Consider the following 21,380-nt stretch of genomic DNA (forward strand, 5'->3'; position numbering starts at 1 on the left):
CTTTTATATTTTTAATCTTTATTTCATTACATTCTCTACATTTCAATGAATCGACTTTTAACTCTATATTTTCTTTTATGTGTGTGTTTAACATGCAAATAAAGTTTGTTTGCCTGACCCACTAAACATACCCATCCAATGAAAATGTCATATTAACAGTGCGAAAACACTCATATAGATGATCAAATTAGACAAATATGCACTTAACCAGCCTAATAACACCGATGCAACTACTACACAGACAGAGCCAGAGACACATTAATGTCACAGAATCTTATTCACTATGAGGGAGCAGGAATGTAACGGAAGTGAAGAACCAAATTAAAAAAACTAATTTAAGTGGAACTGGAGATAATATGTGTAGCTGAAAATCATATCAATTATTATGTGAAACACTTTAAAAGGACAACCAAAAAAAGTAGCAGAAGTGACATTGAAAATTTGAAATATACAGAGCAGAAAAATAATACCCATCTGTTCTACCTTTAGTTGCTGACAAAATTGCTTACCTGATGGGTTTGAATTCAGCGGATTTGCTCAAAGCACTGTGCTACCCAAGAGTCAAGGTCGGCAATGAATTTGTCACCAAGGGGCAGACGGTTAATCAGGTAAATATGTTTTTTTTGCATGTGTTTATCACGAATACTGATTGCTTTTTATGTAGAAAAATATCAGCAAATATTTTATTGAGTACATGGTTTCAAGGTCAAATCTTTCCTTTATCAGGTCTATAACTCCATTGGCGCACTCTCTAAGTCTGTCTATGAGAAACTCTTCTTGTGGATGGTGATCCGTATCAACCAGCAGCTGGACACCAAGCAAGCAAGGCAGTACTTCATTGGAGTCCTGGATATTGCAGGGTTTGAGATTTTTGATGTGAGTTTAACATATTTAGCTGTAGAATCATTTTGATACTATAATCATAATGAATATCTACTCACTGAATGACTGTTCTGTTTTAGTTCAACACCTTGGAACAGCTGTGTATCAACTTCACCAATGAGAAACTGCAACAGTTCTTCAACCACCACATGTTCGTCTTGGAACAAGAGGAATACAAGAAGGAAGGCATTGACTGGGAGTTCATTGACTTTGGTATGGATCTCGCTGCCTGCATAGAACTTATTGAGAAGGTGGGTAATTTTATGAATAATGTTTTAGTAATACTGGTTACAAATATGTAAGTGCTCACCCATAAATTCTATTCCTTTCAGCCCATGGGAATTTTCTCCATCCTTGAAGAGGAGTGCATGTTCCCCAAGTCTACAGACACCTCCTTCAAGAACAAGCTATACGACCAGCATCTGGGCAAGTGCAAGAACTTTGAGAAACCCAAGCCAGGCAAAGGAAAGGCTGAAGCTCATTTCTCTCTGGTGCATTATGCTGGTACTGTGGATTACAACATCACTGGCTGGCTGGAGAAGAACAAGGATCCATTGAATGAATCTGTTATCCAGCTGTACCAAAAGTCATCCCTTAAAGTTCTGTCCATGCTTTACAGCGCTACTGCAGCAGAAATTGGTAAATATCATGCTACATTGTATGAAAATAGTAAAAAATGCAACAACAATAAAACTAAGTCATCTTGACAGAATGCCTGATGCATGTAATATTTTGTTACTTTCAAATCTTAGAAGCTGCAGCTGCTGCTGGTGGAAAAGGAGGAAAGAAGAAGAAGGGCGGGTCCTTCCAGACCGTGTCTGCTTTGTTCAGAGTAAGTGTAACAGAAAACTGTACGTCACTGAGGTACAATTAGTCCTGTGACACAATATATCCGACAATACTGCTTGAGAGGTGTTTGTTTCACCCGATATTTCAGAAGTGGGCTGTCATGTTTTTAGTTTGTTAAACACTTGTATTTCCCCTATTACAGGAAAACTTGGGCAAGCTGATGACTAACCTGAGGAGCACTCATCCCCACTTTGTGCGTTGCCTGATTCCCAATGAGACAAAAACTCCAGGTAGAGTGTCATTTTGATGATTACCCATTCATATATTATTGGAGTATCACTGTTACGTGAACTGATATGGTCTCTACTCTCTGTCTGTAGGTGTAATGGACAATCATCTGCTGATCCATCAGTTGAGATGTAATGGTGTCTTAGAAGGCATCAGAATTTGTAGAAAGGGATTTCCAAGCAGGATCCTCTATGGTGACTTTAAGCAGAGGTAAAACGATTGCAAGTAACACCTGCGTGAAATATAGTTGAATATATCCTGTCGTATAGATAAAACATGATCTTATGCTAAAGCTGCAAAAAAAGCAAGGTATCACTGGTTCTGAATTTCTTACTATTCATAATATTCTTTAGATTGTAAATCATGTATTAACATTATCCTATAGATCAGTTACATACAATTGTATTATAACAGTAACATTAATCCCAGAACTATGTTAAGTAAAACAATGTAGCAACACATTTTTCATTTGTGAACTGACTGTAAAACTAAGTTTAATCATAATTTATTTAAGGTACAAAGTGCTAAATGCAAGTGCTATCCCTGACGGTGCCTTCATTGACAGCAAGAAGGCTAGTGAGAAACTGTTAGGTTCAATTGATGTTGACCATACTCAGTACAAGTTTGGCCACACAAAGGTAGGAAATTATACATATATATATATATTTGATTATTAAAATAAGGAACATTAAGAATGCCAGTAAGTGCTCATCATCCACTTCTTCATTGAAGGTGTTCTTCAAAGCCGGCCTCCTGGGTACCCTAGAAGAGATGAGAGATGAAAAGCTGGCAGAGCTCATCACCCGAACCCAGGCAGCCTGCAGGGGATTCCTCATGAGAGTAGAATTCAGGAAGATGATGGAAAGAAGGTATTTATTACAATTCACAGTTCACTAAAATCTATAATAATGACTCAAACTGAACCTTTCATAATATATTTGTTGTTTTTACCCTGAACAGAGAATCCATAATGACCATCCAGTACAACATCAGGTCATTCATGAATGTCAAAACCTGGCCGTGGATGAAGCTTTACTTTAAGATAAAGCCTCTTCTGCAGAGCGCGGAGACAGAAAAGGAAATGGCAAACATGAAAGAAGAGTTTGAAAAGACAAAAGAAGCTCTGGTAAAATCTGAAGCAAGAAAGAAGGAACTGGAGGAGAAAATGGTTGTCCTTCTTCAGGAGAAAAATGATCTTGCATTACAGGTTCAAGCGGTAGGTGACAGTTCATAATTCAAAGGCAACTAATTATACCTTTACAAAATAAATATTAAACACATTTTGTATTCAATATTTCATTAGGAAAGTGAAAACATGGCAGATGCAGAAGAAAGATGCGAAGGACTCATTAAAAATAAGATCCAAATGGAAGCTAAAGTGAAAGAGCTGACAGAAAGACTTGAAGATGAGGAGGAAAGTAATGCAGAGTTGACAGCAAAGAAGAGGAAACTGGAGGATGAATGCTCTGAGCTCAAGAAAGATATTGATGACCTTGAGCTCACTCTTGCCAAAGTAGAGAAGGAAAAGCATGCCACAGAAAATAAGGTAACTGTACACAGATTGTTTACATTAACAAAAATATAAAAAGTAACTGCATCCTAAATTATTTGTATTTATCTGAATGTTTTAGGTGAAGAATCTCACAGAGGAAATGGCAGTGCTTGATGAAAACATTGCAAAAGTTTCAAAAGAGAAGAAATCTCTCCAGGAGGCCCATCAGCAAACCCTGGATGACCTACAGGCAGAGGAAGATAAAGTCAGCACTCTGACCAAAGCCAAAACCAAGCTGGAACAGCAAGTGGATGATGTAAGTATACATTTAAAAGGAAAGTGTTTCAAAGTGCATGAAAGGAAACCTTAGGTTGAAGTTTCACATTATTTAATGGCATACGGTCCTTTACAAAGACTTTCTTTAATACTATTTACCACTATTTGCAATAAGATTCTGTCACATTGTTACATGTACTACCTTAAGTTACATAAAAGACACATAATTCTACAAATGCTTTTATACCACTTGTGCAACATTGAGAGAGTCTATTTGTGCAGCAGCCCACATATTATTTCAGGGAGAAATAGCTAAGCGCAAAACAAGTAATTTATGACATTGTGTGTTAGTGTAAAATATAGTTAAAACTCCTACATATGGATTCCAATTACAGGCAGCCAGAAGAAGCAGCTGTAGGTTTTCCGTGTTGTCCTTTGGTACTCCTGCTACTGTCCTTATTACTCCTAGTCTCACTGGCCATGAAAGGAGCAGCATGAAATGAAGGCAAACAAGGCTCTAGGAGACTTCTATTCTGTGATCTTTCCACACCTACTCAATAGGAGGCGCTGAGGAGCTTTGTTTCGGAAAGTGGGTCAATCCTTGATGGCAGAGAGGATCAAATAGTGTGTGAAACCTGTACATATTGCTTAAAATTTGGTGAACAGAAGATCATGTGCTCACACAACGTTGAATTGGTTCTAAAAATCGTACCGTACTAAAAGAAAGATTTCTCCCACAGTGGGCACCTCTTTCGAGGTTGAAAGAGCATCTGACTTAGTAATAACTGATAAGAAAAAATCGTCTGTTAGTATGGTATATAGCAGGACCCATACAAATCTGTACACTTGAAGGTTCTGCTGTGTTGTCAAACAGATTTAGTGAGAAGTGTTCAATTATTTAATTGGTCATGAGAATGAATAAAAAGTAATCCTTTACAAGCTTCATAAATAATTTATTTATTGAACAGACTCTACATTAATTAATGATATATAATGAAAATAAAACACCTTTCTCTGTAGTTAGGTAAAAATATCTTTCAGTTGTACAATACCTCTGGGTATTACCACCTAATTTCATGCTCCAGTATGAAATTACTCCATATGAGCAAAGTATTATTGAATCCATGACAGACGAGTAAGTCTGACACCCGGGTAACCTGAAGCCATTATTTCAATTTACCATTACATATGATGGAGTCTAATTTTGACCTCTACTATGCTCAAAACTTCAACAATGGATATTTGAGAAAAATTTAACATTTTTACAGCGATTGAGCTAAATCATTTGTGATCATGCTTACACACATGCACACACCCACCAACATAGAAACAAACCTCTACCACCTTCCACAAATCTAACAAATAGTTTCTCTCATTTTGTATGATTTAGCAATGCCTTTATAATCTCCTGGTTGAAACAGTTTAGCCAAAAATAGTCTATTTCTGACAGGGTTCACGTCATTATGGATCCTGACATCACATAAAAGAGCTAAACCTATCACATTCACACAATATTAAGCCTGCTCAATCAGTGTACATGGGATTACTGCATTCCAGATAAGCCCGATATCACAGATGTTAATAAGCAGATGTTAAAAATAGAGCGCAAAACATTGGATTAAGCAAACTCTTTCTGTGAGCACCGATTAAGATGAAAACAACTACATTTTTCAAAAGCATGTCTGCCAAAATAGTACACAATGTACTTTTGGCCAATATAGCAGTATGCCATCACTTTGTCAAAAAGGACCGTATTAATGTTCATGAAAAACTGAACCCTATTCATCATCATGGCATTTAAGATATGAATTTAAATACTCAGCTTGAAGGATCTTTGGAACAAGAGAAGAAACTTCGCATGGACCTTGAGAGGGCCAAGAGGAAGCTTGAAGGTGACCTGAAGCTATCCCAGGAAACTGTGATGGATCTTGAGAATGATAAACAGCAAAGCGATGAAAAACTGAAGAAGTAAGTACATGTAAGGGGGATATAAAGCTATATAATTGCAGGAAATTTGCAAGACTGGGGATTAGAACAAGAATGACCAACATGATTTTTATAGCTTTCTAATAACATTTTTGGTAAATTCCTTTACTGCAAAATGCTTAATTCAAAGATAGACATCACTGTCAAAGGATAGTAACATTGTGAAGGTTGATATTGACAACGATTTCTGTTTTTCCTCTTCTCTGTCCTCAACCTTTTCTCGCATAAAATGTTTTTTTAATAGAATTATTTATTTATAAAGAAAATCAGTCACATTTAATTTATGTATGAATTTGTCTATTGTAACTTTTTCTTCTGTGATTCGTATTAAAGCTTTAATATGGCTAAACTAGCAACACTGAAGCAGGTCAGCATAACATGCAGACTAGAGCCTTAAATATGCTAACATGCATTTATTTGTGAAATTCAGGAAAGACTTTGAATTAAGCCAAGTTCAGAGCAAGATTGAAGATGAGCAATCACTGGCAGCCCAGCTTCAGAAAAAAATCAAAGAACTCCAGGTACTGACTTTAATATATAAATTGTCAGCTTAGTTAGCTTAGTTAGTATAGGAGAAGTGGGGAATGTTATCATTAGAATGTCATTATTAGAATGTCATTCTTAGAATGTGATATTTCATTCATCAGGCACGCATTGAAGAGCTGGAGGAGGAAATTGAAGCTGAGCGTGCAGCTCGAGCAAAGGTTGAGAAACAAAGGGCTGATCTCTCCAGGGAACTTGAAGAAATCAGTGAAAGACTGGAAGAAGCTGGTGGAGCCACTTCAGCCCAGATTGAAATGAACAAGAAACGTGAAGCAGAGTTCCAGAAACTAAGGCGAGACCTGGAAGAGTCCACTCTTCAGCATGAATCTACTGCTGCTGCCCTTCGTAAGAAGCATGCAGACAGTGTTGCAGAACTTGGGGAACAGATCGACAATCTGCAGCGTGTCAAGCAAAAGCTGGAGAAAGAAAAGAGTGAATACAAAATGGAAATAGATGACCTTGCCAGCAACATGGAGAATGTATCCAAATCCAAGGTAAGCCAATGACAAGCAATCTTCTGATCAGTAAATATTGTTCTCTAAAGACTTCTAATTCAATTCCTCTTATTCTAAAGGCAAACCTGGAGAAGGTGAGCCGTGTACTTGAGGATCAGCTCAGCGAGATTAAGGCCAAAAATGATGAGCATCAACGTCTTATTAATGACCTCACTACACAGAAGGCACGCTTTCAGACAGAAAACGGTAGGAATTTCAGTTATAACTTGTGTAGGAGATTCCAGTTGGTTCAAGTACAGCACACACATGTTAATAGTTACACCAAGACTGTACTTACTAAGAATAATTCAGAGCTGTGCAGAGTCACTCTGTTTAGAATAAAAACCCTGTCTGTAACCACAAGTGACACTAAAGACTAGCCACTGGACCACAGTCAAGTAATGCATTGTCTCACTAGCATTCAACAAGGGACACATGCCCAACCTTTGTAACAGGTTCCATATATAAACCAAGATGTGCCACTCTACTATCAGTCACCATCAGTCTCATCAGAAAATGGCCACAAGTGCATGTACACTCTATAGGTGCAGTTTTGGAATTAATCTAAAATCCTGAAAGGTCCCAATAGATTATTAATATTTTATGCACAAGACATGCAAGGTCGGCACCCCCCAAGTTCCTCACAATGCCAGGAGTTGATTTGGTCCACGGAATGCACAATGTAAATACCTTAACTAATTAATCAACAGATAAGTAGCATGCACCTACAACAGGTTTACATATGAGTATTTCATACATATTAATGAGTATGGTATCAGAATATCAAGGCATAACTAATGTCTTAGAAAAATAGTGCATTCTAAATATTATCTGCAAAAATATCACCACACTGGAGGTAATAATAGTAAATCAACACTCAACAGAGCAATACTTCTAAAAATGTTTTTTATAAGCCAGACAATATTTTTGCTTTTAGTAGTCTGATCTACAAGCTATTACTGTTCTATTTCAAGAATGAGAGTATGCAATGGGATAAGGGGTGAAATTCAGGTATATGTAACAGTACTGAAGCTAATTGGGCAAAAGTTGATTTTCTGTCACACCACAGAGTTCCTATCTAAAGGTCTCTCAAAAATATTAAACACAGCATTCAAGAGGCCATTTTATTACTAAGGATATACATTAATTTACAGTTTATACTCTAAAGCGATTAAAAAAATAAAGAATTGCGCACAAATCAGTCAAATATTCAAATGCACTATAAAGTTACTTACATGGTTAACTATTTTTGATAAAAGGTGAACTCTCTCGCCAAGTGGAAGAAAAAGAATCTTTGGTCTCACAGCTCACAAGAGGCAAGCAAGCCTTTACTCAGCAGACAGAAGAACTGAAGAGGCAGCTGGAAGAAGAGACAAAGGTATCTTACTTTCTGATTTTATTATTAACTGTGTTCCATGGAAATATTACTGCTATAGTTAACATCTTACATATCACAAAAACATCCACTTAGGCACAATTGGGCATAACTGTCAAAAACAGCACAGCACATCCTTACAAATCTTCCCTTCTGGCAGGGTGCTTCTATAGGAAACCTAAAAACAGAGAGCAGCAGACACTCTTAGATTCATCTTAAACCTACATCCATTGGAGCATTCCAGAAGTGTAAAAGCAAAGATTTGATCTTGAACTGCTGTCTATAGGTCTGAGATAGGATATACGTACAAGATGCTAATGTCATCATTAAACCTGGGTTCCAGGTTAGAGTTGGTTCACCAATGTCTAAGCTCCCAGAATGACTGGTGCGTTATTCAAAACAGCTGGAAACATATGCAGCACACAATTGTAATTGTTCATTTTCACAATAACAATCTATGAAGAATATTTAATGTTCGAATAGTGAAATCCCTTTTCTTCAGATGTGCCATAAGAAGGGCAGCCCAAATTGAACGCTAGGGATAGACAACTACTACTTGTGGAGTAGCTTTGCTTAGTTGGGTGTCTGTGGTCTTGTCAGAAAGAGAGCAGTGTTACCCAGTAAGTCTTAGAGGATGCCATAGATTACAAAATCACATGTGTACAACAGAATCGATGCTTAAGTCCAGGATCAAAACAGAGCTAAGTGTGGTATTGAGGCTCATTTGCAGTTCAGTGTGGGTAAGCTTTCTGATATCCTGGTACATGGAAACAGGATAGGGACCATTCCTACACAAACAAGGGTTCCCTAGGAATTTTCTTGAAACACCTCACTGTGGATTACTATTTGATGTTCTGCACAATCACAAGTGTAGGCGGCCCGCCGTAAAACAGCAGATCTCCTGCACTGCAAAACATGCAGTTTCCCCACCTCATTTAGAGGATTGAGAAGCTCCAGGTTTACACCGGCAGAGCCCCAGCGGTTTTGATTAGCATGAACCTCTGACTTGGCAGCACATCTAACCTCGGACCGCAAGTTCATAGTGACAGTTACCCTGCCCAATTTAGGGTGGGGCAATCATCTTTAGACTTCCCTGTCTACGACAGCAGTGCATGACAGGGCTGTTAAATCAAATAATGACCCCAACGCACTTTGTTTTTGGCAAAGTTCAGTGGCTTCAGTAGAGCTGCAACTCTAGTGGCTTCACTGAATAACAGAGATCAGTGCCTCTCTGGAAGGGATCTTCAAATTATGTGAGCGGTCCTCCTCCAGTGGAGCGTAAACTACAGCTTGAGCTGTACTGATGGAACAAATGCCCCTGACAACCATTTACAAATGATGTCTAGGGAACATATCTTTGGTTAGTATCTTACTTATCCACACTCCCTATTACAAAATAAAGGGTAGCACTTGTGTTGATGATAACGTAAAGAACCTCAAGATGACTTGATTTCTAAATAGAACCGGCATAATGTACCCACTAAGAAGAAATAGAATCTAGACACATTGCTTCCCTAGTCTGGCTTTGCAGGCTAGATCTGGGGATGTACTGAAGAGTTTTGTGTGTGCAAACCCTGTGGTTTGCAAAGGCAGATTTGCAGGCAAGAACCATCCTCAAAGCATTCATGTTACCTTCTTGAAGACCACTAGGTAAAATTGGGAGGCTCTTTGACAGTGTTGACTGAACCGGGGTATGTGTGAATGTGTGTTTACCTTTTTTATCTTATTAAAGGCAAAGAACGCTCTGGCACACGCCTTGCAATCTGCTCGACATGACTGTGATCTGCTCCGTGAACAATATGAGGAGGAGCAGGAAGCCAAGGCTGAGCTCCAGCGCGCTCTGTCCAAAGCCAATGGGGAAGTTGCCCAATGGAGGACCAAGTATGAAACCGATGCCATCCAGCGCACAGAAGAACTGGAAGAGGCCAAGTATGTTCATTTCGGTGAGAGGGTGCATGAATGTGATTCGCTGTTTTTTTTATGATCCATAATATTCTTGTTTTCTTCCAAAACTACAGAAAGAAGCTTGCTCAGAGACTACAGGATGCAGAGGAGCAGGTTGAGGCTGTGAACTCCAAGTGTGCCTCTCTAGAAAAGACCAAGCAGAGACTGCAGTCTGAAGTGGAGGACCTCATGGTTGATGTTGAGAGAGCCAACGGTGCTGCCGCAGCTCTTGACAAGAAACAGAGGAACTTTGATAAGGTAACATCTGACACAAACCTTCAGAGAAAGACTTAAGGGTCCCTTGCAATTCAGATTTGTAATATGCACTATAAAACTTCTCTTACCAGGTCCTAGCAGACTGGAAACAGAAGTATGAGGAAGGTCAGGCTGAATTAGAAGCGGCGCTAAAGGATACCCGATCCTTGAGCACTGAGGTGTTTAAAATGAAGAACGCCTATGAAGAGTCTCTGGATCACCTTGAAACCCTAAAACGTGAAAACAAGAACCTGCAACGTAAGATTCGCCATTTTGTATAATGGCAGCTTAAATTACACTATTCTTGATGATTATAAAGATAAGACAATGCAATGAAGTCGTACTGAAAATAAGGAGCTGTTAATCAGGCCCATTATGTCAATAAATGTTTCTATGTCTCTTAGGCATGAAGACAGAAACCATAAACCTTTCCAACCAGTAATGTTTTCTCAGATTGTACATACAATCCTGTCATTTATAGGTTGCATAAAAAACATTCTCGCTGCATTAGCACTCTATGCTTGTTAAATCTATTTCTCTTGTAGAGGAGATCTCAGATCTTACTGAACAAATTGGGGAAACCGGAAAGTGCATCCATGAATTGGAAAAATCCAAGAAGCAAGTTGAACAAGAAAAGAGTGAATTCCAGGCTGCCCTAGAAGAAGCGGAAGTGAGTGAAGGCTATCTTTTTGGCAGTAACTAGACAACTCTAGAGACCTATTGTTTAATACAAATATAAAAATATAAATGTTCTTTACTTCATTCATTTTTATTTTCATGTTCTAAAAGGGATCATTGGAGCACGAAGAGGCCAAGATCCTGCGAATTCAGCTTGAGCTGAACCAGATAAAGGGTGAGGTCGACAGGAAGGTGGCAGAGAAAGATGAGGAGATTGAACAGCTGAAGAGGAACAACCAGAGAGCTGTAGATTCTCTGCAGGGTACATTAGACTCTGAGATCAGAAGCAGGAATGATGCTCTGAGGCTAAAGAAGAAAATGGAAGGAGATCTGAATGAAATAGAAATTCAGCTCAGCCATGCCAACCGCCAAGCTGCTGAATCGCAGAAGCAACTTAGGAATGTACAGGGTCAACTCAAGGTGAACTAGCTCATGTTGCATTTCTTCATCTTTAGCTTTTCATTATTCTACTGTACACATTTTCAGCAAAATACATATATTACTAATCAGGCTTTCAACTACAGATTGGTCTTCAATATTAATCACATTATATTTTATTAAAGGGGGGCTCGACTTGCCAAGTGTTTTTGTGAATAGATGTGGTTTACTCCTTACATATGTCACTTACTCCCTAATTTCTGTTAAGTTAAACATTTTAAACATACTGATAAAAGATGGTTGTGTGAGCCGGGCCATATGTTTCTACTAACATTTTACTCCTACTGTTATTTAATTTGCTATTTCATTTGAACTCTGTGCGCATGTTTGCTGCAGTCTGCCATGAACTGTACATCAAACATAAGGAATACATATCATGCAGGCAGAGGAATAAATACAGCCCGAGAAAGTTCATTACACAAGAACTTGCTATTGCATCACTTAGAAGTGTACATTTGTAACATGCACAGGATAATTAATATCCGAAGACTATAATATTAAAATATTGCTACTCACTCAAAAGTTATTTCACTATATAAAGATGCACGACCTCTGGGCAAATTCAGTTTGAGTCCAAGATGTCTTGCAATGTTCTTTGTAGGTATTTTAGAGTATATTATATTTCTTATAAGAAAGAGTGAACCTCGGACAAGCAACAAGACACTTCATAAATTCATTCACTCATTCAACATTTATTGCTATCATTGATACACGAATATTTTGCCAGTAGGCAGATAGAAGGAATATTGAAATCCATTCTGTGGAAATTATATTAACAAACACACAGCCCCCAGTTTTTGACAATTGTTTAAAGAACTTGATGGTTCTACGCATGCCACTTACAAAGAAGGCTAGCTTTCTGAGTTAACATTTATAGTCATGGTTGATAAATGTATTCTCTTCTGCACCGACTTCCAACAATACACTTTAATCAACAAAGAACCATACATGTTTTGGTATCTGCTAATGGGTGTGGACTTAGAGACAGACTTTTTACAGTAAGGAGTATTAAAAAGAAGGTTTTCAGTAGAAGTTTCTGGTTGGTGGTCTAGCAAAAGGTATTGTGAAGTTAAAACTTAACTTTTATAAGTTCATTCGGAAAAGATATGCCATTTATTTTACTAGGTGTGGTCAGTGATGGCAGAACTGGAGTAATTGGGAAATGATGTACATTTTATGTAGATTGTTCTATAGGTTATGAGATATTTCTTGCCACAGAGGTGAATCCAGTATTTCCCACACTATTGAAGTTACATTTTGAAAGTGCTTCAGTGTAAAATCCTTTCTAATACCACACAGTTGTCCACTTCATGAGGCCAATATATTCATTGCTACCTTTGCTTTGAGTTCCATATACTTCCAATTATTATTTGCCATATCAATCTTTCACTCAAGAATACTTGTAATTTATTTGAAGTGTGTTTATTTTCTGGAAGGATGCCCAACTTCATCTTGATGATGCTGTTAGAGGACAGGAGGACCTGAAGGAACAGGTGGCTGTCATTGAACGCAGAAACAACCTGCAGCAGGCGGAAATTGAAGAGATGAGGGCTGCTCTGGAACAGACAGAACGATCTCGCAAAGTCGCTGAACAAGAACTTCTTGATGCAAGTGAACGTTTGCAGCTCCTCCATTCTCAGGTACAACCTATATTTTACATTAGCTACATGATATACCAACATAAGGTGTTGCTTGTAATAGTAACAGTAAATTAATGGCTGCATTTATTTTTAGAACACAAGTCTCATCAACAGCAAGAAAAAGCTTGAGAGTGACAGTTCTCAGCTCCAAAGTGAAGTAGAGGAAGCCATCCAGGAAGCCAGGAATGCTGAGGAAAAAGCAAAGAAGGCCATCACTGATGTAGGTTTCTTCTTAAAGCTCTTGATAAATAAAGCTTTGAGTATGTTTTATTAGGGGTTTCAAATATCCTAAAAACAATAGCGTTCTGATTACGAGCGTATGTGGCATTTATCGTATATGATAAATAACGATACCACAGGGCATATTATTGATTGATTTTAATAAATACCACCTATTACAAGTTGGTGGGGAATAACGTGGATTCTGGTGTTTAACACACCATAATGTGCATGATACAGCAAATTCCACATACTTTTCCCCAATTACATTTCAGCAGGTTTGACGTGCTGAAAATTAATGAAGGTTGAGGTATTTAATGCATTTAATAATTATTTGGTATGTTAAATAACTTTCAACTCTCAATTCCAACCCCTGCTTAAACATGGGTTTATCTACAGTTCGGAATACACTCATAATCAGGGCATAGATGTCTAATATGTTGGTGATTTAAAACACAAATACTAGCATTATTGGGACAGTACAATCAAGCTTTATTACCACAGCACCTTTATTATATTTCACAACCCAATGTAGCTGGCATGATTCGTCACTCACCATAGAGAATCAAAACCCTTATACTTGATTTTTGTTAGAATGATAAACTTGAAATCACACCAGACTATGGACTTCATTGGGAAAAGGTTGGTAAGAGAGAATATGTGTGAAAATGTCCGATTAAAGGGCTGAGTCTCCTGTAACAAGTCTACTCTATTTAATATCAGGCGCATGGTAGATGCCTCATTAGTAGAAATTTCCTCGGCTCTGCCATCTTCTCTGCTAATATGCAGCACAACCTCTGCCAGAAATGGTTTTGGGTCAACCTTATGAACTAAACTTGGTGCTCTACCAATATATTTGTTGAACTTGTCTCTGTGAAAGACAAACATTGAGAGAGCGGTAGAACTTGCCATGCTATAATCCCTCGCCTCTCCCCAAAGACTGTTAAATAAAATTGATATGTTGGCACTGACAACAGATGCACCACATTGAGGGTGTATTTTGAGAACTCACATTTGGTGTAAGAAACTCCACTAAATGACATGGGAGATGGCACGTATTCCATAGAGGTTGCACGTAAACTGCAGCGTTCCCTGGAGGATATAGCTACTTGAAAATACTCTTTCAACCTGGTAAAGAACTAAATGTGATAGGTTTTTCTCCATTTCCTTGAGGGATGTGGAAACTTTGCCTCAATAGTGGATGGAATGTCAGCCTTCTAAATTACATATCAAGCCCTATATCTCTATTCTGAATGATCACGTTCCCCAACCTTAACACCATTATATAAGGCCACAGCTTGTAACACAGTGGTGGTTTTTGAGTAATTTCCCTTGAGTGTTTGAAGTTATAGATTATTGATGTTCTACATTTTCTGGTCACTAACTCATGTTTGCGGGTAATGTGGGTGAATGTCACTTGCAGTTAACATAGTTTTATTATGAGATATTTAAATTACTGATTGAACCAAATATCACTTCCAATACTATTGCCTTTTTGAGTTACACAACAGATTGTTTTATTTGCGATCAATTACCACACCCACTAACTAAGCTGGCCATAGCCTATATCAGGCCTTTCCTTGTGTTCAGGAAAATACATTCCACCTACTGCCATGTCAAAACTTGGACATTCACTGTCATTCGGTTTCACTCTTCACTGATATTCTGAAAAAAAACTACCAAGATCACATAATCCAGAAAGAAAGATGAGATCATCCCCTCCTATTGGCAGTCTGTAAATTTCACAAAAGCATTTATATTGGTTGATGTTCTAGCTGACTAGTGTTAATAGGGAGGTTTGTCACACGAAAACTCTGGAGGTTAGTCTATGCTCAACCATCTGCACCAACTTTCATGTGCAATTTTACACTGTTTAAAAACCTACTTTAACAAATGTTGTATACTTATGGCCGAAAACTTATATTGGAAATGTTCGTATCCTGCCTAATGTAGTAGTAATGCAACTTTTCCTGATGTCTTGTGTGTCGAGTCACCCAACTTGTTTTGCTCCAGTGTACAAAACTCCACAGCAATAATGAAGTAGAGGGTGTCCCTCATTCGTCTGTTATCCAGAATCTCAGACACCATTTCTTATCATTCCCCTTTTTCAGACTTTAACATCTACCAAATTTTATTTTTATGAATCTGCTGTCTTCTAGTTATCAAGCGAGATCATCAGGGAAGAAAACTTATAGGATTAACACTATTGCTGAAAAAGGCCTTTCTTTATCCAACTTTTTAAATTCAGTCCAGTTTTCCAGTTGCCATTTCTGTTTAAGTCTTCTAAGCATGCTGCTACAGCTTTAAGCAGATTCCTGTAATATCCTGGACCCATTATAGGTGTGTTTGGATCCAGACAGGAATATGAAAGTAATGGTGGTGTAGGTAGCAGATGAACGACTCAAGTAGGCAAGTAATTATGGAGATTTCTAGTAGTGGTGCAGCTGACTGCCTCTTGTGACACCATTGAGACAATCTATACCAAGATCTGTTGGAGTGAAAGTACACACTTGCAATTCATTCAGGAAAGCTCTCAAGACCTGGTTTTATCTTCAGTATTTTGATAAATACATAATCCTGCCACAATAGTTTGGGTGTTAATGGACTAAAAAGTGTTTTAACTAAAAACAAAACTGTGCTTGGAAGAAAAACATGTTCACTTCAATACTAAGCACAACCTTATGCTTCTATGTAGGCTGCTTTGATGGCAGAGGAGCTCAAGAAGGAGCAGGACACAAGCGCCCATCTTGAGAGAATGAAGAAGAACCTGGAGCAGACCGTGAAGGACCTGCAGCATCGCCTGGATGAGGCCGAGCAGCTCGCGATGAAGGGTGGGAAGAAGCAGCTCCAGAAACTGGAGAGCAGAGTGAGTTGTACAGCAGAGATTAAAAATTGATTGTGGAGATCAGTGACAGAAGACTATAATCATATCAAATCCCTTATCAGGTCCATGAACTGGAGAACGAGCTGGAAGCTGAACAGAAACGTGGAGTGGAAGCCATCAAAGGTGTCCGCAAGTACGAGAGGAGAGTTAAAGAACTAACATACCAGGCATGTATAATTAATCACGATGGAGTTAAACCTTATTCATGGATAAACAGAACTCCAAATAATGTATTTCTCTTTTATCATAACAGAATCAACATCATTTAGAAGTATTTTATTATGAAAAATAAAATGACTTACAAATGTAAAGCGTTTTCCATTTCACCAATGCAGACTATGATAAGAATGGATCCTACTAATGAATCCAACACATTTTGTGATTATAGTCTGAGGAAGATAAGAAGAATGTCTTGAGACTGCAGGACCTGGCGGACAAGCTGCAGTTAAAGGTTAAAGCCTACAAGAGACAGGCTGAGGAAACGGTAAGTTTTGCAGTATTTGATTCTTACTCTTTTATACAGATATTTTCCAATCATACATTTCAATTCTTTGGAGAATGGCGCCATAGCCAGAAATGTACTCGGCTTTTATTATTCTACACATTAGTCATTATGCTGACAATCTAATGCACCTGACAAAAAATGAACAAGAGATACGAGTGTCACTGGTTTCCAATAACAACATGTTAGCATTAAAAGATTTACCTTTCCTAACCCACTACTGCCTGGATATTGGTGCAGTCTCAAGGCCCTCTACGACAATTTCAGCAAACCAGCATCACCCCCCTACCCACCACCACCGATAAGCCAACCATCACGTCCTGGGAGTTCGCTACCGTAAAACTCATCACAGCGGCCATGAAGAAAACCCACTCAGGAGCCCCAACGGACCCCTGCCCACCGCACATATTCCACAGAGCTGTCATCGCACCTGAACTAGGATGCACCATCAACGCCTCCCTCACATCAGGCATCTGCCCAGATGACTGGAAACGGGCGGAGGTAAAACCCCTCATCAAGAAACCATCGGCCGACCCAACGGCCCTGAAAAACTACCGGCCCATCTCTCTCCTCCCCTTCGCAGCCAAAGTCACAGAGAGACTCATAAACACCCAGAGGACCACCTTCTTAGAAGAGAACTCCATCCTGGACGCCTCTCAGTCTGGATTCCGTAGCAACCACAGCACCGAGACCGCCCTCCTCGCTGCCACGGATGACATCCGCATGCTACTCGACCAGGGACACACCACGGCCCTCATCCTTCTGGACCACTCCGCAGCATTCGACACCGTCTCACATCGCATGCTCGCAGCCAGACTTCATGACACGGGAATATGATGAGTGGCCCTCAACTGGATCCAATCCTTCCTCTCCGGCAGAACCTAGAAGATTTAACTCCCTCCCTTCCTTTCCAAGCCCATGGAAATGAACTGCGGAGTACCCCAGGGATCATCACTCAGCCCCATGCTCTTCAACATCTACATGGCCCCCCTCGCCGTCATCGTCAGACAACATGGGCTCAAGCATTGTATCCTATGACGACGACACCCAGCTCATCCTCTCGCTCACTAAGAATCCTGATAACACCAGACTATGTTTCTAGGAAAGCATGAAGGATGTGTCAGGCTGGATGAAGGACAGCTTCGTGAAGCTAAACTCAGAGAAGACCGAGGTCCTCATCCTCGGACCTTGCACCTCCGCCTGGAACAACACCTGGTGGCCCTCCGCCCTCGGGAGCCCACCCACCGCTACGGACCATGTCCGGAACCTAGCAAAGCACACAAGATGATGGACGGAATGTTGCACATTAGCAAAATATTCAAAATCCATCGTTATTTTGCTCACCACGCCACCCCAGTTCAGACATGGCCATATGCAAATCAGTCTTGACCCTGTGCCTCAGGGAAACAGTCCAGCCCGAACTGCCAAGCCATATCTTCCCTGGACCGGAATCAAGCATCCTAGGACCAGTGACGGGGTTTCACCCCTCTTCAGCCAGGATAGCTTGACTCCAGTGGCGTAGTGAGCACGGGACCCACGTCTGGGCAAACCCTTCCCACATAGGGCAAACAGCAAAACTCACAAGATGATGGACAGAATGTTGCACATTGGCAAAACATTCACCCCCAGTCACAGATCTGGGTTTAATCCATCGTTATTTTGCTCACCACGCCACCCCAGTTCAGACATGGCCATATGCAAATCAGTCTTGACCCTGTGACTCATGGGAACAGTCCAGCCCGAACTGCCAAGCCATGTCTTCCCTGGACCGGAATCAAGCATCCTAGGACCAGGCAGTGTAACATCTTTCCTCCGATGGCCCCTACTCCTGGGCTGTTGGCGGAAGTATTCCATAGACAAGCTAATGGAGGATCGGTCAACAGAATACTTAAGGTCCTCCTGTTTCCAAATGAGGTTGGCGGCCCGAGTGTGTGCCAGGTAGGGTACCCTGTTGCATTTGCGATGGAGTAACCTGCCTGTCAAACTCTAGATCAATCAATTGGCGTCTGCTCTAGTATGCCTATTCAGAAATGTAGTTCCCATTTGTAGGAAAGGAGCATCTTTCTGGCTGGTTACCCTCACTTTTTGCTTGGGGTCAGTGTGTTGTGACTGCAGTTCACTGGAATGCTGCTAACCAGTACCACAGTGTTCTCTCGCCTCTAAATTCTCTGGTAAGTACCTTGTACACCCCACAATTATCCTACTAGGGTACAATTGTAATCCCCTACTATATGATACTGATGTACCCAGGGCATTGGTACACCAGGGATCTCCCATGGACTGCAGCATGTATTATGCCACCCAGGGAAGCCCATACAAACTGAGCCTGCAGAGCTGTCATTGTAGTCTTCTTGAAATGGGGTTTGCACCTTTTCACTATGGATATAAGGTTTCCCTTTAATCCCGGTCACTGAACTTTTAACCTATAAGTCAGCCCTAAGGTAGGCCTTTCAGTCCAAGAGCAGAGTGCTTAGTTCCAAGTGTGTGGGTACCCCTACATGAGCTGAGGTACCCCTGCAAACGCCAGACTCGATTTTCTGGGGTTTGTAAGTGTGGGACAGCCATTACAGGGTATGTGGTGGAGGCTGTCAAGCTGAGATGTCTAACTACATAATCACTGCCCCAAACTTGGTCATTTTTGTTATCAAACATGTTGGAATCATGCAACTACACCGATTCCATTGTTAGTTACACAATACCATGTATTGTTGCTCCGTAGAGGACCCACAATACCTACCTGTGTAGCCTTACAGGGTTTGACAGCCAGCCCGCGCTGCTGCCGACCCTCGACAATGTTCTGCCTCCCTGCTGATGAGCTTCACTTGGGCAGGGGAAGCTGAACAAAGGATGTGACCACTTCTCCTTTAGAATTAGGTAGGGTGGGGCGCTTCCGCGCGGCACCAGACTGCATTGAAGGGCACATTTGGTGCCCTCTTTGCATAAACCAGTTTTGCCCAGTTCAGGAGCCTATGGCTCCTCCTCTGGTGTGAAACACAAAGTACAAGGGGGTGTCCACCAAGCCCCTTCCTAGGGAGGTGCCGCAGAGCTTCTCCATGTGGCCTCTTGATTCTGCCATGTTCAATCTTGGCCCTTGGGAGCATCTGACTGGCTAGGACAGCTGAATAGTGTCCCTGACCCCCTCTAATAAGTGGGTCACCAGAGAAGAGATCCTTCACCTTTTTAGGGTTACTTAAGGGCCACCCTGAGGGCGGGTCCCGAGATTTGTCCCAACAACAACTTCTGGAACCGACTGCCTGTCGCTGAAGATCTTTTAAAGACTCTTCTACTGGTGGACACTGGAACTCTGCTGCACTTCAGTCCAGGACCCATACTAATACTGCTGCCAGTAGGAAGAATCCTAATCCTGCTGCTTGATCATCCCTTTGCTTTTCTGAAGCTCTGCAATTCCGTGGCAGTGCATCCACTGAGTCACCAATGACTCAGCCTGCATCTAAGCCTGAAGGAATTTCCCTTGGTGTGAAGGAGTAATTTTCCAGCATCTGCAGGCACCTCAACATCGACGACTGGTTTGCTGATCCTTTTGTCCCATGGACATCGCCCGGCTCTGCAACACAGGTGGTGGTTTGTTGGTTCTCTATAGGCCTTGCCAATCTTCCCTGCAAGTTGGGAGACTGTAATCCCTCCATAGCCTGCGTGGACCATCACTGGTGCACCGCGTCTGTTTGGCATTACCAAGGCTGGTTTGCTCTCTTCATTGAAGATCTTCAAGCTCCAAGTAGCCCCTTCCTCCAGCATTGCACAGCTCTAAGCACGTCATCCTGCCTGCATTCTCTGCATCGTGGGCCTTCATCTCCTGTGTGCTGCTGAAGCTTCATTGCAACCTCCTGTGCCTGCTGCCGGAGGGTCCTCAAGAGGGATCCACCAACTCCTGCTGGCTCTTCATCGTGCCGAGGGGCAGTCCTGACTTACCCTTGCTGGGTTAATCCCTCAGACCTTGCTGATCTGCAACCAAGCATCTCCTTCCATGAACCGTTGTTTATGTTTGCCAAGGCCTCTTGTTGGTCCTACCGGTCACTGACCTTCCTGCACTTGTTGACTGAAGTGGGACGGCTCCTGCAACGTCGCCTGGTGTCCACAGTATTTGTTTTTCTATTTCGTGCTACACCATGAACCTTCTACCATGGTTGGTATTGTGCTTCTGTGCCTTCGGGTCACCTCCCGGTGGTTAGAGCTCTGTCCCCTCTGCTTCGGGGTTCTTCTCGTCTGGATTCTTTGTCCTGGTTCCACCAACCTGGCCCACAACACGATGTAGCTTCTGTACTTACACAATTCTCCACTGGCTCATTTGGTGGGTTCTAACACCACTTTACCCCTATGCACCCGGGCTCCCTGGTGCAGATATTCATATCTTTTGGGTATCCACAGGTGGGGTGACTCTCCAACCTTTCTTGATCCAAGTGGTGCCTTTGGGGTGATTTGGTAAGGGTTCTAGAACAATAATTTTCCAACCCTGACTTATCCTGTGATGTCCTCTGTACCTGGGGTCTTGGGGTCCCTGGCTACAGACTTTGGGCAGTTCCTTGCTTCCCCTGGGGTCCTCCAACCTTGAGTACTAGTCCCATTTTGGTACTCACGTCGCATCCAACTGTTTTATTATATGGTTTGGTCCCCTCGGTTGGGCCCTATGTGTTTTTCTATCCTACTTACCTCTTTTCTAAGTATTCTTTATCTGTA

At 41.0% G+C, this 21,380-nt stretch overlaps 1 protein-coding gene and 1 long non-coding RNA gene across 3 annotated transcripts in view; one reads left to right on the plus strand and one right to left on the minus strand.

The window, feature by feature from the left end:
• LOC146797041 (uncharacterized) overlaps positions 1 to 8,114 on the minus strand; it is a 108,806-nt gene extending 100,692 nt beyond the window's left edge. The window contains exon 1 of the long non-coding RNA XR_014969677.1: positions 7,986 to 8,114. This is a non-coding gene — a long non-coding RNA (uncharacterized LOC146797041). The remainder of the gene's footprint in view (positions 1 to 7,985) is intronic.
• Positions 1 to 21,380, plus strand: part of LOC146797042 (myosin-4-like) — a 242,141-nt gene that overhangs the window by 15,491 nt on the left and 205,270 nt on the right. For both annotated transcript variants that reach the window (XM_085629650.1, XM_085629649.1), the window contains exons 12-38: positions 490 to 608; positions 727 to 876; positions 963 to 1,133; positions 1,215 to 1,521; positions 1,635 to 1,714; positions 1,874 to 1,961; positions 2,052 to 2,169; positions 2,474 to 2,597; positions 2,692 to 2,828; positions 2,920 to 3,175; positions 3,263 to 3,505; positions 3,591 to 3,767; positions 5,550 to 5,695; positions 6,144 to 6,234; positions 6,361 to 6,750; positions 6,831 to 6,957; positions 8,010 to 8,128; positions 9,858 to 10,054; positions 10,144 to 10,327; positions 10,417 to 10,582; positions 10,870 to 10,994; positions 11,114 to 11,422; positions 12,877 to 13,080; positions 13,175 to 13,300; positions 15,995 to 16,165; positions 16,246 to 16,350; positions 16,572 to 16,667. In XM_085629650.1, coding sequence (XP_085485776.1) covers positions 490 to 608; positions 727 to 876; positions 963 to 1,133; positions 1,215 to 1,521; positions 1,635 to 1,714; positions 1,874 to 1,961; positions 2,052 to 2,169; positions 2,474 to 2,597; positions 2,692 to 2,828; positions 2,920 to 3,175; positions 3,263 to 3,505; positions 3,591 to 3,767; positions 5,550 to 5,695; positions 6,144 to 6,234; positions 6,361 to 6,750; positions 6,831 to 6,957; positions 8,010 to 8,128; positions 9,858 to 10,054; positions 10,144 to 10,327; positions 10,417 to 10,582; positions 10,870 to 10,994; positions 11,114 to 11,422; positions 12,877 to 13,080; positions 13,175 to 13,300; positions 15,995 to 16,165; positions 16,246 to 16,350; positions 16,572 to 16,667 — 4,526 coding nt within the window. The remainder of the gene's footprint in view (positions 1 to 489; positions 609 to 726; positions 877 to 962; positions 1,134 to 1,214; positions 1,522 to 1,634; positions 1,715 to 1,873; positions 1,962 to 2,051; positions 2,170 to 2,473; positions 2,598 to 2,691; positions 2,829 to 2,919; positions 3,176 to 3,262; positions 3,506 to 3,590; positions 3,768 to 5,549; positions 5,696 to 6,143; positions 6,235 to 6,360; positions 6,751 to 6,830; positions 6,958 to 8,009; positions 8,129 to 9,857; positions 10,055 to 10,143; positions 10,328 to 10,416; positions 10,583 to 10,869; positions 10,995 to 11,113; positions 11,423 to 12,876; positions 13,081 to 13,174; positions 13,301 to 15,994; positions 16,166 to 16,245; positions 16,351 to 16,571; positions 16,668 to 21,380) is intronic.

The sequence above is a fragment of the Triturus cristatus genome, chromosome 10 (genome assembly GCF_964204655.1).
Source record: "Triturus cristatus chromosome 10, aTriCri1.1, whole genome shotgun sequence".
Taxonomy (NCBI): Eukaryota; Metazoa; Chordata; class Amphibia; order Caudata; family Salamandridae; genus Triturus; species Triturus cristatus.